Below are 15,000 nucleotides of genomic sequence, written 5' to 3'. Positions count from 1 at the left end.
AATTAAAAAATGAGTACAAGTATTCATTGATTAAGGCATGTCCAATAAGGAGTATCTTTTATCTTTTACTTGTTTCAGTCAACTGACTGTAGCCATGCTGGAGCACTGCCTTCAAGGGTTTTAATTGAACAAATGGACCCCTGGACTTTTTTTTAAAGCCTAGAACTTATTCTATCAGTGCCTTTTGCTGAACCACTAAGTTACAGGAATGTAAACACACCAACACTGGTTGTCAAGGGGTGGTGGGGGACAGATACAAAGACACACACACACATAGATATATACACACATCATCATTATCATTGTTTACATATATCTCACAAGGCTTTGATCCTGAATTAAATGAAAAAGCAAAATTAACCATGGTGGAATTTAATATCAGAATCTAACTAGAAGACATTTTATTTACTACTCTACCAAATCCGTAAGTCCACTTGCTGTCTCATATGTTTGCTGGAACAGAACCGACCCAGGGTCAAACAAAAATGCCCTGTGTATATTACCAGCTAAGGTTCTTAAGAATATTGGGTAGATGGTTAAACCTTATATATGGTAGATTCTCATTTGGCCTTCTCTGTGATTGGCATTTTTTAGTGGTTTAAGTCATGTATGAGGACAATTGAAACTCAACTACAGCCTTATCAAGATATCCATGGGGACTAAGAGCATCGTCTGACAGATTTAGATTTTGAATGGTCAATTACACCATCCCCTGTATGTAACCCCCCTTTAAAGAACAGAAAAAAAAAAAGACATTGGAACAATACAGTGACAACTATGCACTTCTGGAAAATACAATATTGTGATGCTGTATTATAATTTATTAAATTTACATTCACAGAAGAAAGAAATCTCATTAAAAATCTGTGAGAAAATAAATATTCTATTTGGAAAATTATAACAGTAAGATGAAGCCTGACTAATCTCTCTAGAACAGGTGTCACAGACTTATGTGTGACACTTAAACATTGTAAATGAGTCAGCTACTGCAGTGTTTTTTTTGTTTTTTGACCAGGCATGACATTGTAATGTCATGCCTGGTCATTTTGACTCTCTAACTTCTACAGACGCAGTAAATAAATACAGAATACACACACATACACACACACATATATATATATATAAGGAAAAATAATTTTATCATGAAGAACGTTTTAGTACCGGTTTCAGTTTTTGCGACTTTTTCAACTTAGAGTAAAGCATGAAAAACAATTAAATTGTGGAAAAATTAAATGAAATGTTTGTTTTTAAATATTTCCATATGCTGCTGAATACCTACAACTCACAAGAGTAAAAAAGAGAGACAGAGACAGACAGAAAAAAACGAAAGTGTCCCTTAAGAAAACATTTCATTTAATTTTTCCACAATTTAATTATTTTTCATGCTTTACTTTAAGTTGAAAAAGTCGCAAAGACTGAAACCGGTACTAAAATATTCTTCATGATAAAATTATTTTAGCATTTTCTACCTTGTCTTATTTTCTTTACACATATCAACTCATGTGTTACTTTTCAACCTTCTACATATACATATATACACACACTCACACACACACACACACACACACAGACACACACACGAGGGGTTGCTGAAAAGTTCCTGGCTTTGAGTAAAAGAAATTACAGGAGCATCAGTAATGATGATTTTATGATTTTATTCAATTATGATTTTATTCACCATATTCCCCTCTCAGATTCACACTCTTACTACAGCAGTCCTTCAGTTTTTCTGAGCGAGCTCGGAAGATTGGTCCTTCAACCAGGCCTTATGCGGTACCCTTAAAGCCTGGAACTTTTTGATATCCCTTCGTATATGTTTGTGTTTATATATACACACACATACACACACGTATATGTATATTGTTATCACCACCATTATCATGATTTAATGTCTGTTTTCCATGCTGGCATAGATTGGACAGTTTGAAAAGAGTTGGCAAGGCTGGGAGCCACACCAGTCTTATTGTCCATTTTGGCATGGTTTCTACAGCTGGATGCCTTTCCAAATGCCAACCACTTTACAGAGTGTACTTGGTACTTTTTATATGGCACCATCACCAACAGGGTCACCAAGGAATATTTTGAATTGTTTTTAGTTGTAATAGTTGCAGGGCAAGGCTGTGTAAAGAAGTTTGCTTTCTAATTATGTGATCCCAGGTTCAATGCCATTCTGAACCTTGTGCAAGGGCCTTCTACTATAACCCTGACATAAACAAACCAGCACCAGTTGTCAAGCAGTGGTGGAGAGGTCAACACAAAAATGCTTGCACACACATATGTATATGGCAGGCTTCCACACAGTTTCCATCTACTAAATTCACTCGCAAGTTATTTAGTTGATCTGGGGGCTATAGTAATAGACATTTTCCAAAGGTGCTATACAGTGGGTTTGAACCCAAAACCACATGGTTGCAAAGCGAGCTTCTTAATCACACAACCAGATTTAACCTATGACTCAAGGGCTCTAGTGTTATCACACCCTATGTCACACTGTGCCTGAGGGGAAAGTGTCTCTGGAGCATTGAACCACAACTTATATACACCCTGTTATACATACATGCAATGAGTGTACACAGTTTTATTGATGTTTGAAGGATTTGAACACATCCATTTACATGCGTGTGTGTGTATTTCTGCAAGTTACCTGTGCATATACATGCATTGTTGTGCACACTCTGCAAATTGGTAATTACTTGAGAAAGAGATGTTTATCTGTGAGACTTTCAGGTGCCAAGTTTGGTGTGGTGGTGGTGGTGGTGGCACGGTAACATGGAGCAGCATGGCACTTAGCTGAGTTCTCTCCATCACTCTACAACACTAGCAACATTACTAACGACAACAACACTAGTGTCACCCCTACCAACTCCATCAATGACACCACCAACTCCAGTGCAACTACCACCACCAACAACAACAACAGCAAAATAACTACCCTCGACACCATCAACGCTACTATCAACACCACCAACTCCACTACCCTCCTCCCCCACTCTTGTTGAATGCCTATCTTTCTCTACATCTCATGCTCCTCCCTCCCTCCTCTTTACATTTCTTTCCCACCGTCCCACTTACATCTCTCTTTCTCTCTCTCAGTCAGTTTTTCTCTTTCTCCTCATCTACTCTCAACACCCTTCATCTTTCTTCGTCTCTCTTCATAGTTGTTGTCCTCCTCCCATCTTTCATCATACCTTTCTCCCACTTTATTTTTTGCTTCACTTCACCCTTTCTATCTCTCTCTGTCTCACTTTGCTTCCTCTGTCTCTTCCCCATATATATATATATATATATATATATAATCCAAGAGTTAGGGTTGAAGATCCAACCCACTAAGGGATAATATCTATCCAATATACTGCTGGGAGGGTACCCAATTATTGCTGCATATGGTAATGTATACATGCATAGGCATGTACATTGGAGTTTTTATGACTATTTATATGGTTTTATATACTTTTTGTAGGTTTTTTTTATGTGCCTTATATTTTTATTTTTAATTTTTATTCTTATTTTATATTTGTATTAAAATTTGGCAAAATTCATGTATTGAATTTTGTAAATCTCTGAAGTGGCCTAGTGAATCATGCATGTACACCCATTACATCATTTTCATCTACTAAGTATTCCAGCGTATGGGAGCTATATAGATAGACTGGGGCATGCCAACACTAGGCCGAAACAGCTGTAAGATTTTGTCCCTTCTCCAATTGCTAAATATCCTTTAAATTTGAAATCTTAATTGTTGGTATGACATGGTATGTCATAAGTGTCTGTATATTGTGTTTTTTGTCAATTTAGTTATAAAATAAACAGATTAATCAACAGAATACGGTGTCTGCAAGTCGATGGGTACCGCATATTCCCCTCCATTTTCTTATTGCTATATATATACACACACACACACACACACACACACACACACACACACACACACACATATATATATATACACACGCACGCACGTCATCATCATTTAATGTCTGTTTTCCATGCTGGCGTGGATTGGATGGTTTGACAGGAGGTGGCCAGCTGAAGAGCTGCCCAGGCTCCATGTCTGTTTTATGAATATTACACACACATATATTCACATACATACATACATACATATATATACATACACACACAGGGTGTCCCAGACTTAACTATCTGTAGTTAATTCTGGGACACCCTGTATATGCATGTACATCTTCCCTTTTATCTTTTCCATCCAGGTGTTAATGTGTCGAGCTAAGGTGAACAACCGGACATGTCGCTTTTACAACAAACTTGATGGTGAGTTTTTCCTTCCTTCCTTCATTATTTGGAATCATCATCATCATCAGTTCTAATGAAATTGAATTAAGGATAAATAACTGAAATGAGTAAGTCCATGTCCTGGATTAAGATACATCAGGTAGAAGTTGATGTACAGAATGATGTATGCAAAAAAAAAAAGACAAGAAACCCAACTTTATGAATTTGAATTTACCATTTAGTTGGAGAAAGAAAGATGATCTTTGCAGTATTTGTTAGAAAATCACAAAAGAAAGTGGAAGGGGAGTATTTTCAAGAAATGGAGAACTAAATTAATTATTTTAAAATTTCTCAGAGTCTATCCAGGTCACTATGTTACTTCTGTACATTGAGAGGTCACAGTTCCACTACTATAGACATCTCAGTTTTGCCATGGTCTCTATGGTTCAATGCCCTTCCTAACACCAACCACTATACAAAATATGAGGGGATGCTGAAAAGTTCCTTGTTTCAGGCCTAGCCTTCCAAGTTCTCTTACAGGGCTTAGGAAATCTGAAGGACCACTGCAATAAGTGTGTGAACCTTAGAGGGGAATATGTTGAATAAAATCATAATTAACTGATCCTCTTGTATTTTCTTTGACTGAAAACCAGGAACTTTACTGCACTCCCATGTGTACTGGGACTGTTTTATCATAGCACCAGCACTAGAGAGATGGTCATGTCATCCACCAGACCATAGTGACCTTGACTATGATTTCTGCTTCATTTATCTAACTATTTTACAGAGTGCCCTGGGTGCATTTTCATGGCACCAAGCACTATAAAATGCATACTGTTTTCTCTCTTGAGTGACATTGCTCAGACTGATGTTATAGTAGGGATGAGGACAGCTGCATAAAGAAGTGGTGATTTATAACTGTGGAGGGAACCTGTAGAAAAAGAGGATCCAGGAAGACATGGGTCAAGGTAGTAAAGTGTGATCTTCAAATGTTATGTCTCACAGAAGTGATGACAAGGGATTTGGACGTTTGGCAATTTGCTGTGCTTGAAAAGATACGTCAAGCCAAGTGAAATCCTAGCCATGGCTAGCACTGGTGACATATAAAAGGCACCCATATCAGTGACATGTAAGAGGCACCTAGTACCATCTATGGAGTGGTTGGCATTAGGAAGGGCATCCAGCTGTAGAAACTAGGCCAAAACAGACTGTGGCTTGGTGCGGCTCTCTGGCTTACCATTTTCAGTTAGACTTATGTTCAAACCAACTAGATCCTGCCTCTCACACCTATCCTACAAGGTCATTCTAAAAGTAAACTAATTATATCATCAAACACTCAAGGTTATAAGATAATCTGTGATTAATCCAAAACAGTGAAATTACATTTGACAGAGCAATCTGAATGCCAAAGGATTAAACCAACCATATCCAGCCCAAATATTTTGCCTGTTTTATACTAAAACAGGCCAGATCAAGCCTCTGACACCTATCATGGAGGCTTGTGGCTTAGTGGTTTGGATGTTGGACTCCTGATCGTAAGATTGTGGTTTCGCTTCCTGGACCGGGTGATGTGTTGTGTTCTTAAGCAAAACACTTCATTTTGTGTTGCTCCAATTTACTCAGCTGGCAAAAACGAGTAATTCTGTGATGGACTGCCGTCCCATCCAGGTGGGGAATTTAAACGCCATGGAAACTGAGAAACCAGCCCTTATAAGTTGGTATGACTTGAAAAGGAAGCTTTTTTTACTTTTTCCTCACACCTACAGAACAATATCGTTTTAAAAATATGATAATCACTCCATTGAGATCTTAAAGCTACAAGATAATGCATGATTAATTCAAAACAATGTGAATAAATTAGCATGACATTTGACAGAGTAAATAATAAGCTAAAAGGTTAAGATAGAATGGTTGTATCATGAATATCTTTAATCATAGGCATACTTATCTGTTTATCCAGAGAACACCATTAAGGAAGAACTGGGGGAGATTTTAAGAATAAGTAAAAAAAAAATAAACTCAGTTCTCTCTTTCTCTCTCTCTCTCTCTCTCTCCACTGCTCTGTTTTTGCCTTTTTCAGAATTGAAGAGGACGGGTGACCCTCGAAAGGCAACTGGTAACATTGTGGATATTGAAGACCTAGTTACTATTGGGGTCCAGCACAAGTAAAGTACTCCTTTATGTTAATTGATTTTCACTTGGTTTCTCTATCCCTTAATTAATATTAATTGATCTTCATCTTTTAGTTATCATAATTACATACACACACACACATCTTTTATTCTTTACTTGTTTCAGCCATTAGACTGCGGCCATGCTGGGGCACTGCCTTGAACAATTTTAGTCAAATGATTTGACCCCAGTACTTTTATTTTTCTTTAAGCTTAGTATTTAGTCTATTGATCTCTTTTTGCCGAACAGTTGAGTGATGGGGATATAAACACACCAACACTGGTTGTCAAGAGGTGGTGGGGAGCAAACACAGACCCAATGACACACACACATAGATGTATATACGACAGGCTTCTTTCAGTTTCCGTCTCCACTCGCAATACTTTGGTCAGCTTGAGGCTATAATAGAGGACACTTGCTCATGGTGCCATGCAATGGGACTGAACCTAGAACCATGTAGTTGGAAAACAAGCTTCTTACCAAACAGCCACTCCTGCACCTACATATCTATATATCTATAATATAATATTATGTAATGGTTCTGGTTAGTGTAGGGCTACAGTAGAAGACACTTGCCTAAGTTGCCATGCAGAGGGACTGAACCTGAACCCATGGGTTAGTGAAGCAAACTTCTTAACCATCCAACTATGCCTGCCCCTACATCTGTAAAGTCTCTTACAATTTTCCCTGTTACTTACTCCATGTTTACTGTTGGCAAACATGTAGGTAAGTATACATGCAGAATCGTTAGCATTTCAGATAACATGTTTCATGGCATCTTCCAGTTCTTTACGTTCTGAGTTCAAATGCTGCTGGTGTCAGCTTCACTGCTCATGCTTTCATGATTGATAAAATCAGGTACCAGTCATGTACTGAGGTCAATGTAATCAATCATTCCTTCCCCTAGAATTGCTGGCCTTGTGCCAAAATTTTAAACCAATGCCATTATTAATTACCATTAAGCTGGCCGAATCCTTAACATGACGGGCGAAATGTTTAGCGGCATTTTGTCTATCTTTATTTTCTGAGTTCAAATTCTGCCAAGGTCGACTTTGCTTTGCATCCTTTCAGGGTTGATGAAATAAGTACCAGTTACGCACTGGGGTTGATGTAATTGACCAGTCCCCTCCACACCAAATTTCAGATTTTGTGCCTGTAGTAGAAAGAATTATTATTATCATTATTATTATTATTATTATTATTAAGGTGGTGATCTGGCAGAATCATTAGCATGCTGAGCAAAATGCTTTGCAGCATTTCGTCTGTCTTTATGTTCTGAGTTCAAATTCTACCAAGGTTGACTTTGCCTTTTCTCCTTTTGAGATCAATAGAATAAGTACCAGTCATGCTCTTGGGCTGATATAATCGACTAGCCCCTCCCCACAAGATTCAGGGCTTGTGCCTATAGTAGAAAGAATTATTATTATAATAATAAATGTGGCATTTTGGTAGAATTGCTTTCAATTTGAGCAAAATGCTTAGCAATATTCCTTCCGACTTTTTGCACTCTGAGTTCAAATGCTGTCATGGTTGACTTTGTATTTCATCCCTTTCGGGGTTGACAAAATAAGTATCAGTTGAACACTGGTGGGGGTCAATGTAATTGACTTAAACCCACCTCTCCGACATTGCTGCCCCTGTGCCAAAATTTGTAATCATCATCATCATCATTATTATTATTATTAAGGTGGTGAGCTGGTAGAGTCATTAGTACGCTGGCAAAATTCTTAGTGCATTTCATCTGTCTTCGTGTTCTGAGTTCAAATTCCTCTGAGGTTGACTTTGTCTTTCATCCTTTCGGGGTCGATAAAATAAGTACCAGTTGTATACTGGGGTCGATGTAATCGACTCTTCACCTTCCCCAAAAATTTCAGGCCTTGCGCCTATAGTAGAAAGGATTATTATTATTTTCTTGTCTGGGGAGAGTCATTCTCTTTTAGTGCCTTATTATTTAACACACTCACTGGTTCAATTTCCAGTGAGTGGAAATCTAACCGGTGAGTGTGTTAAATAAGACACTAAAAGAGAATGGCTCTCTCCAGACAATAAAATATGCTTCAAAACATGAATGCACATAAAGAAACTTGCAAACCAAATGCAAAAACGAAACTTTTATTATTATTGTTGCTATTATTATTATTATTATTAGATTGTGCCCCTATTACCTGTCAATAGATCTCAAGAAGGATGCAGATATAATATTTATGCCGTACAACTATCTACTTGATCCAAAGGTAAGAAACAGCTTCCTTACAGTTTTCTTTTCTTTTCTTTATTTTTCTGTTTCCATTTTTGTGTTATTTTGATTCTCTCCTTCACTTGTTTCACTCATTGGACTGCAACCATACTGCGACACCACCTGAAAGGGTTTAGTCGAACAAAATCTTGCGTCAAGGATTCTTAAAGTGTTCTGGTTTCATTGTTTTTCAGTCTCGCAAGTCAAATGGTGTTGAATTGAAAGGCAACGTCATTATATTTGATGAAGCACACAATTTGGTAAGTTCTTTCGCTTCGTGATATTTATTTCATCCTTAACCATTATTATATTGCCCTCAGTTTCTTTTTAACCTCTTTATAACCATCCATCCTCAAATATAGCAAGAGGTACACATACACACACACACACACGAATGAGACCGATAGAATAAGTACTAGGCTTCCAAAGAATAAGTCCTGGGGTCGATTTGCTCGACTAAAAGCGGTGCTCCAGCATGGCTGCAGTCAAATGACTGAAACAAGTAAAAGAGTATATGTGTGTGTATATATATATAATACACACACACACACACACACACACACACCCAAATATGTGTATATCATCACCACTACCAGCACCACCACCACCACAATCACTACTGCTTCATTATCATCATCATTTCACATCTGCCGTACACGCTGACTGGATTGTGTGTGTATATGTATGTACTTCTGTATGTGTTTTTCTCTCTCCACCCCCTCTCTCACTATGTATATATGTATATGCGTGTGTGCGAGTGTGAATGTCTTGGTGTTATACTGTATCTAGTTTATTGATTTTCAAAATATCAGTAAGGCTGTCTTTGGTCAAATTCTTACATCTCCATTTCTTAATTTAACATACAACCGGCAGAATTGTTTACACACCAGACAAATGCTTAGTGGTATTTCATCTGTCTTTACATTCTGAGTTCAAATTCCGCCAAGGTCAGCTTTGCCTTTCATCCTTTTGGGGTTGATAAATTAAGTACCAGTTGCGTACTGGGGTCAATCTAATCAACTGCCCCTTCCCCCAAAATTTCAGGCCTTGGGACTATAGTAGACAGGATTATTATTATTATTATTATTATTATTATTATTATTAAAGGTGGTGAGCTGGCAGAATTGTTAGCATGGTGGACGAAATGCTTAGCGGTATTTTGCCCTTCGCTACATTCTGAGTTCAAATTCCATTGAGGTCGACTTTGCCTTTCATTCTTTCAGGGTCGATAAAATAAATACCAGCTGCACACTGGGTCGATGTAATTGACTCATCCACAAAAATTTGAAATAATAAATAATAATAGTTATTATTATTATTATTATTATTATTAGGATGATTATTATGGTGGCAAGCCAGCAAAATCCTTAGCACACTGGGCAAATTGCTTAGCAGAATTTCATCCGTTTTTATATTCTGAGTTCAAATTTCACTGACGTCAACTTTGCCTTCTTTTCTGGGCCAATGAAACAATTACCAGTGAAGCACCTGGGGTGGTGGGGAGATGAAATTGACTGCCCCACTCCTCCAAAATTTCAGGCCTTGTACCTATAGTCGAGAAGATTATTATTATTTTAGCTAGCTTGCTGGACAAAATGCTTAGTGGCAGTTGGTTTGTCTTTATGTTCTGAGTTCAAATTCCACTGAGGTCGACTTTGCCGTTTTTCCTTTCGGGGTCAATAAATTAAGTACCAGTGTAACGCTGGGGGTTCAATGTATTCAGCTAGTTCCCTCTCTCAAATTCCTGGCTTTGTGCCTTTAGTTGAAAGGATTATTATTATTATTTTGGTTGCAGCAAGCTGGTGGAACTGTCAGCATGCTGGACAAAATGCTTAGCAGCATTTCGTGTCTTTATGTTCTGAGTTCAAATGCTGCCAAAGTTGATTCTGTCTTTCACCCTTCTGGGGTTGCTAAAACAAGTACCAGTTAAGCAACATAGTCGTTTTACTCCCTACTTTGAAATTGCTGGCCTTGTGCCAAAATTTGAAACCATTATCATTATGATAATGATGATGATCTTGTTTAACCCTAGGCCAGCCCTGATCAAGTACATTTATGATTTAAGATATTTCAACTGTGACCATCGAAGCGTTTTTTTTAAATTTTTGTTTTTACAAGCAGTGTGCATCTGTTGTTGGTCTTGTTTAATCTCCAGGCTCACCCTAGGGTTAAAGCAGGCTTATGATCAAAGGCATTCCTGTCCTGACCATCACATCTTTTTTTCAGACATAATGTATCTCAGTTTGCTTCCTAATGTAGTCCTTCCTTTTTCAAATGATTTGAAGGAGACATCGTTGGTGTTTCTAGCAGATCGAGTGCCATGTAGAGACAGCTTTGTTCGTATCTTTTATCTTTTACTTGTTTCAGTCATTAGACTATGGCCATGCTGGAGCACCATGTTGAATGGTTTTTAGTAGAAGGAATTGACCCCAGTACTTTTTCCTTTTTAAGTGTAGTACTTATTTTATCGATATCTTTTGCTGAACTGCTAAGTTACAGCAGCATAAACACACCAACACTGGTTGTCAAGCAGTGGTGGGGGACAAACACACACACATAATCACAGGTATGGCTGTGTGGTAAGAAGGCGGTGAGCTGGCAGAATCGTTAGTATGCCGGGCGAAATGCTTAGCGGTATTTTGTCTGCCGTTACGTTCTGAGTTCAAATTCTGCCGAAGTCAACTTTGCCTTTCATCCTTTTGGGGTCGATAAATTAAGTACCAGTTACGCACTGGGGTTGATGTAATCGACTTAACCCCTTTGTTTACTCTTGTTTGTCCCCTCTATGTTTAGCCCCTTGTGGGCAATAAAAAAATAAGAAGCTTGCTTCCCAACCACACAGTTCTGGGTTCAGTCTCGTGTGGTACCTTGGGCAAGTATCTTCTACTATAGCCTTGGGCTGAACAAGGCCTTGTGAGTAGGTTTGGTAGATGGAAACTGAAAGAAGCCTGTCGTATATGTATGTGTATGTTTGTCCTTTTGTCTGTCCCCCACCACCACTTGACAGCCAGTGTTGGTGTGTTTATGTCCACATAATATAGCAGTTTGGCAAAAGAGACCAGGCTTTAAAAAAATAAGTCCTGGGGGTCAATTTGTTGGACTAAAACCCTTGAAGGTGGTGCCCCAGCATGGCCATAGTCTAATGACTGAAACAAGTAAAAGATAAAAGATACGAACAAAGCTGTCTCTACATGGCACTCGATCTGCTAGAAACACCAACGATGTCTCCTTCAAACAAGTAAAAAATAAGATACCAACATTGTTGGTCTGATGATGGTTTTTGTTTTATGTTTACAGGGAAAAAAACCTGTGAAGACCGCATCTCTTATTTTAATGAATTGACCCCAGTTCTTAAGTGTAGTACTTATTCTATCAATCTCTGTCACTGAACCACTAAGTTATGGGGACATAAACATACCAACACTGGTTGTTAAGCAGTGGTGGGGTGACAAACACACACACACACATATATCTTTTACTTGGTGCAGTTATTAGGCTGCGGCCATGCTGGGGAACCCCAGTACTTTTTTTTTTAAGCCTGGTACTTATTCGATCAATCTCTTTTGCCAAACCACTATGTCACGGAGATGTAAACACACCAACAGCAGTTGTCAAGCGGTGGTGGGGTCAACAAAGACATAAACGCATGCACATAGACACACACACACACACACACACACACACACACACACAGTAATCCCTTGACTATCACAGGTGTTACATTCCAAAACCACCGTGATAGGTGAAAATCCGCGAAGTAGAAACAATACTGTATTGTATATTTTTAAAATTATTTTTCATAATTTGTATGTATTTATTGTATTATAAATGTAAAACAACATTATGGAGGAATCGACGTATGCTTAAATAATAAACCGCGATGTGGCAAGAGATTACTGTAGATGTACAGGGTGTCCACAAAGTCTGGGTACATGAGGATTAACACATACTTTAAGAAATTATTATTTCTTATATTGAATTGTTTATGTTATGATTTTATTTAATCCATGTACCCAGACCCTGTGAACACCCTGTATATATATATATATATATATATATATATATATATATATATATATATTTATAGGGAATAAATGATAGATTTTTCCCTTATGAGGTTTTTTTCACGCTAACTACTTGATAAATTCTTACAAAGACTTTATCCTATTATTGAATTATATATATATATATATATATAAACATGGTTGTTCTGATGATGTTTTGTTTTATGTTTACAGGAAAAAATCTGTGAAGACAGTGCATCTTTTCAACTCAACTCTACTGACCTTGCACTTGTTATGGAGGAACTATCTCAGCTGACCAAGAAGTTTGTGGCCCTGGCAGAAATGGAGATGAATGACATCAGAGATGAGGAATATGGTGCTAACGGTAATGGGAATTATTTAATTTTCTTTCTATGATTTGTGTGTGTGTGTATATATATATATATATATATATAAAAATTTAAGGAATGGAGAAAACGCATGTTATAATTGCATACTTTATTCCTACATATGTTTCAAAGGATTACAACCTGTGTGATCCATAGGGATCTGTTATGTTAAAATTGTAACCTTCTCTTCAGGGAATGCATGGGAATCATCTTAAACGTAAGACATTAAACATGCGTTTTCTCCATTCCTTAAATTTTTAAATATACTCAAATACCCAAAATTTCAAGGAGTTTCTACCTCAAAAACAGGAACTACACCACAGTTATTTTGTGTTCTTTGCTACCTTGGTTTCTATTAACCCATTAATTCTATCTGAAGAATTTTTATTCATTAAGATAGAAGAAATACATATAATTAAATATATATATATATATATATATATATATATATATATATATATATATATATCATCATCATTTAACATCCGCTTTCCATGCTAGCATGGGTTGGACGATTTGACTGAGGACTGGCAAACCAGAAGGCTGCACCAAGTTCCAATTTGATTTGGCAGAGTTTCTACAGCTGGATGCCCTTCCTAACGCCAACCACTCTGAGAGTGTAGTGGGTGCTTTTACGTGCCACCGGCACGAGGGCCAATCACATGGTACTGGCAACAGCCGCGCTCAGAAAGGTGTTTTTTACGTGCCACCTGCATGGGAGCCAGTCCAGCGGCACTGGCAACGACCTCGCTCGAATGATTTTCTAACTTGCCACCATCACAAGTGCTAGAAGGCGATGCTAGTAACGATTACGCTCAAATGGTTCTATTTACGGGCCACTAGCACGGAAGCCAGACAGCTGCTCTGGCAATGATCACTCTCAGATGGTGCTCTTAGCGCTCCACTGGCACAGGTGCCAGTCATCGAGTATGGTTCAATTTCGATATCGATTTCACTTGCCTCAACAGGTCTTCGCAAGCAGAGTTTAGTATCCAATGACGGAGATGTTGGCATGGGTGCCAGTTGTCGAATTCGGTTCGATTTCAGATTTCAGATTTCAAATTTCAAATTCCAAATTCACTTGCCTCAACAGGTCTTCACAAGCAGGCTTTTTAGTGATCAGTGAAGTAAAGATACGAATTAGTGAGCTATATATATATATATATATATATATATATATATATATCAAAGTCTTAGTAAGTAGAAAGGCAGACAAATCACAAAACCCTTCAGGTAGATAGCCCTGCTCGATCTGTAGAAAAGGCATAGGTAGAAACTTCATAAGATGTACCCAGTGTAAGCTTTGGATACATAAGAGGTGCAGCAATATCAGAGGAAAGTTAACAGGGAAAATAGCTTTTGTGTGTGGAAGATGCACAGGTACAATAAACACCGAAGATGTACAGAAAATAGACTCCATTAACTGTCAGGGGTTGGGGGTGAGGCAGTCGATTAGATCAACCCCAGTATGCAACTTGTACTTAGTTTATTGACCCTGAAAGGATGAAAGGCAAAGTCAACCTCGGCGGAATTTGAACTCAGAATGTAAAGACAGACGAAATACCGCTAGGCATTTCACCCGGCGTGCTAATGTTTCTGCCAGCTTACCGCCTTATGAAATAAAGTATCTTGCTTAAGAACACAACACACAGCCCAATCTGGGACTCAAACTCTACCACATGATTGTGAGCCCGATGCTCTTGGCACTGTGCCATGTGCCTTCAGAGTGTAAAAACAGACAAAATGCTGCCAAGCATTTTGCCAGCTCACCACCTTACTTTCTGTTAATATCGACAGTGGTTTGTGTCAAAGACTTGTAGTATTTAGCTTGGGTCTTGAAGTTCATGGTTCAAATCTTATTGAGGTCAGCTTTGCTTTTCATCTTTCAGGGGTCAATAAAAGCAAAATTCTGGACTCGCAGTAGGGGTGGGCATGGATTATTGGAATCGTTAGAACATCAAATAAAATG

At 38.1% G+C, this 15,000-nt stretch overlaps 1 protein-coding gene across 1 annotated transcript in view; it reads left to right on the top strand.

The window, feature by feature from the left end:
• The window catches only part of LOC106872619 (regulator of telomere elongation helicase 1 homolog), a 169,714-nt gene that overhangs the window by 62,242 nt on the left and 92,472 nt on the right, over positions 1-15,000 (top strand). Inside the window, exons 6-10 of the mRNA XM_089340714.1 lie at positions 4,209-4,269; positions 6,311-6,395; positions 8,552-8,636; positions 8,833-8,898; positions 12,877-13,027. Of these exons, the coding sequence (XP_089196840.1) occupies positions 4,209-4,269; positions 6,311-6,395; positions 8,552-8,636; positions 8,833-8,898; positions 12,877-13,027 (448 nt within the window). The remainder of the gene's footprint in view (positions 1-4,208; positions 4,270-6,310; positions 6,396-8,551; positions 8,637-8,832; positions 8,899-12,876; positions 13,028-15,000) is intronic.

The sequence above is a fragment of the Octopus bimaculoides genome, chromosome 23 (assembly GCF_046866305.1).
Source record: "Octopus bimaculoides isolate indiv1 chromosome 23, ASM4686630v1, whole genome shotgun sequence".
Taxonomy (NCBI): Eukaryota; Metazoa; Mollusca; class Cephalopoda; order Octopoda; family Octopodidae; genus Octopus; species Octopus bimaculoides.
This window is presented reverse-complemented; position numbering and strand designations above follow the sequence as displayed.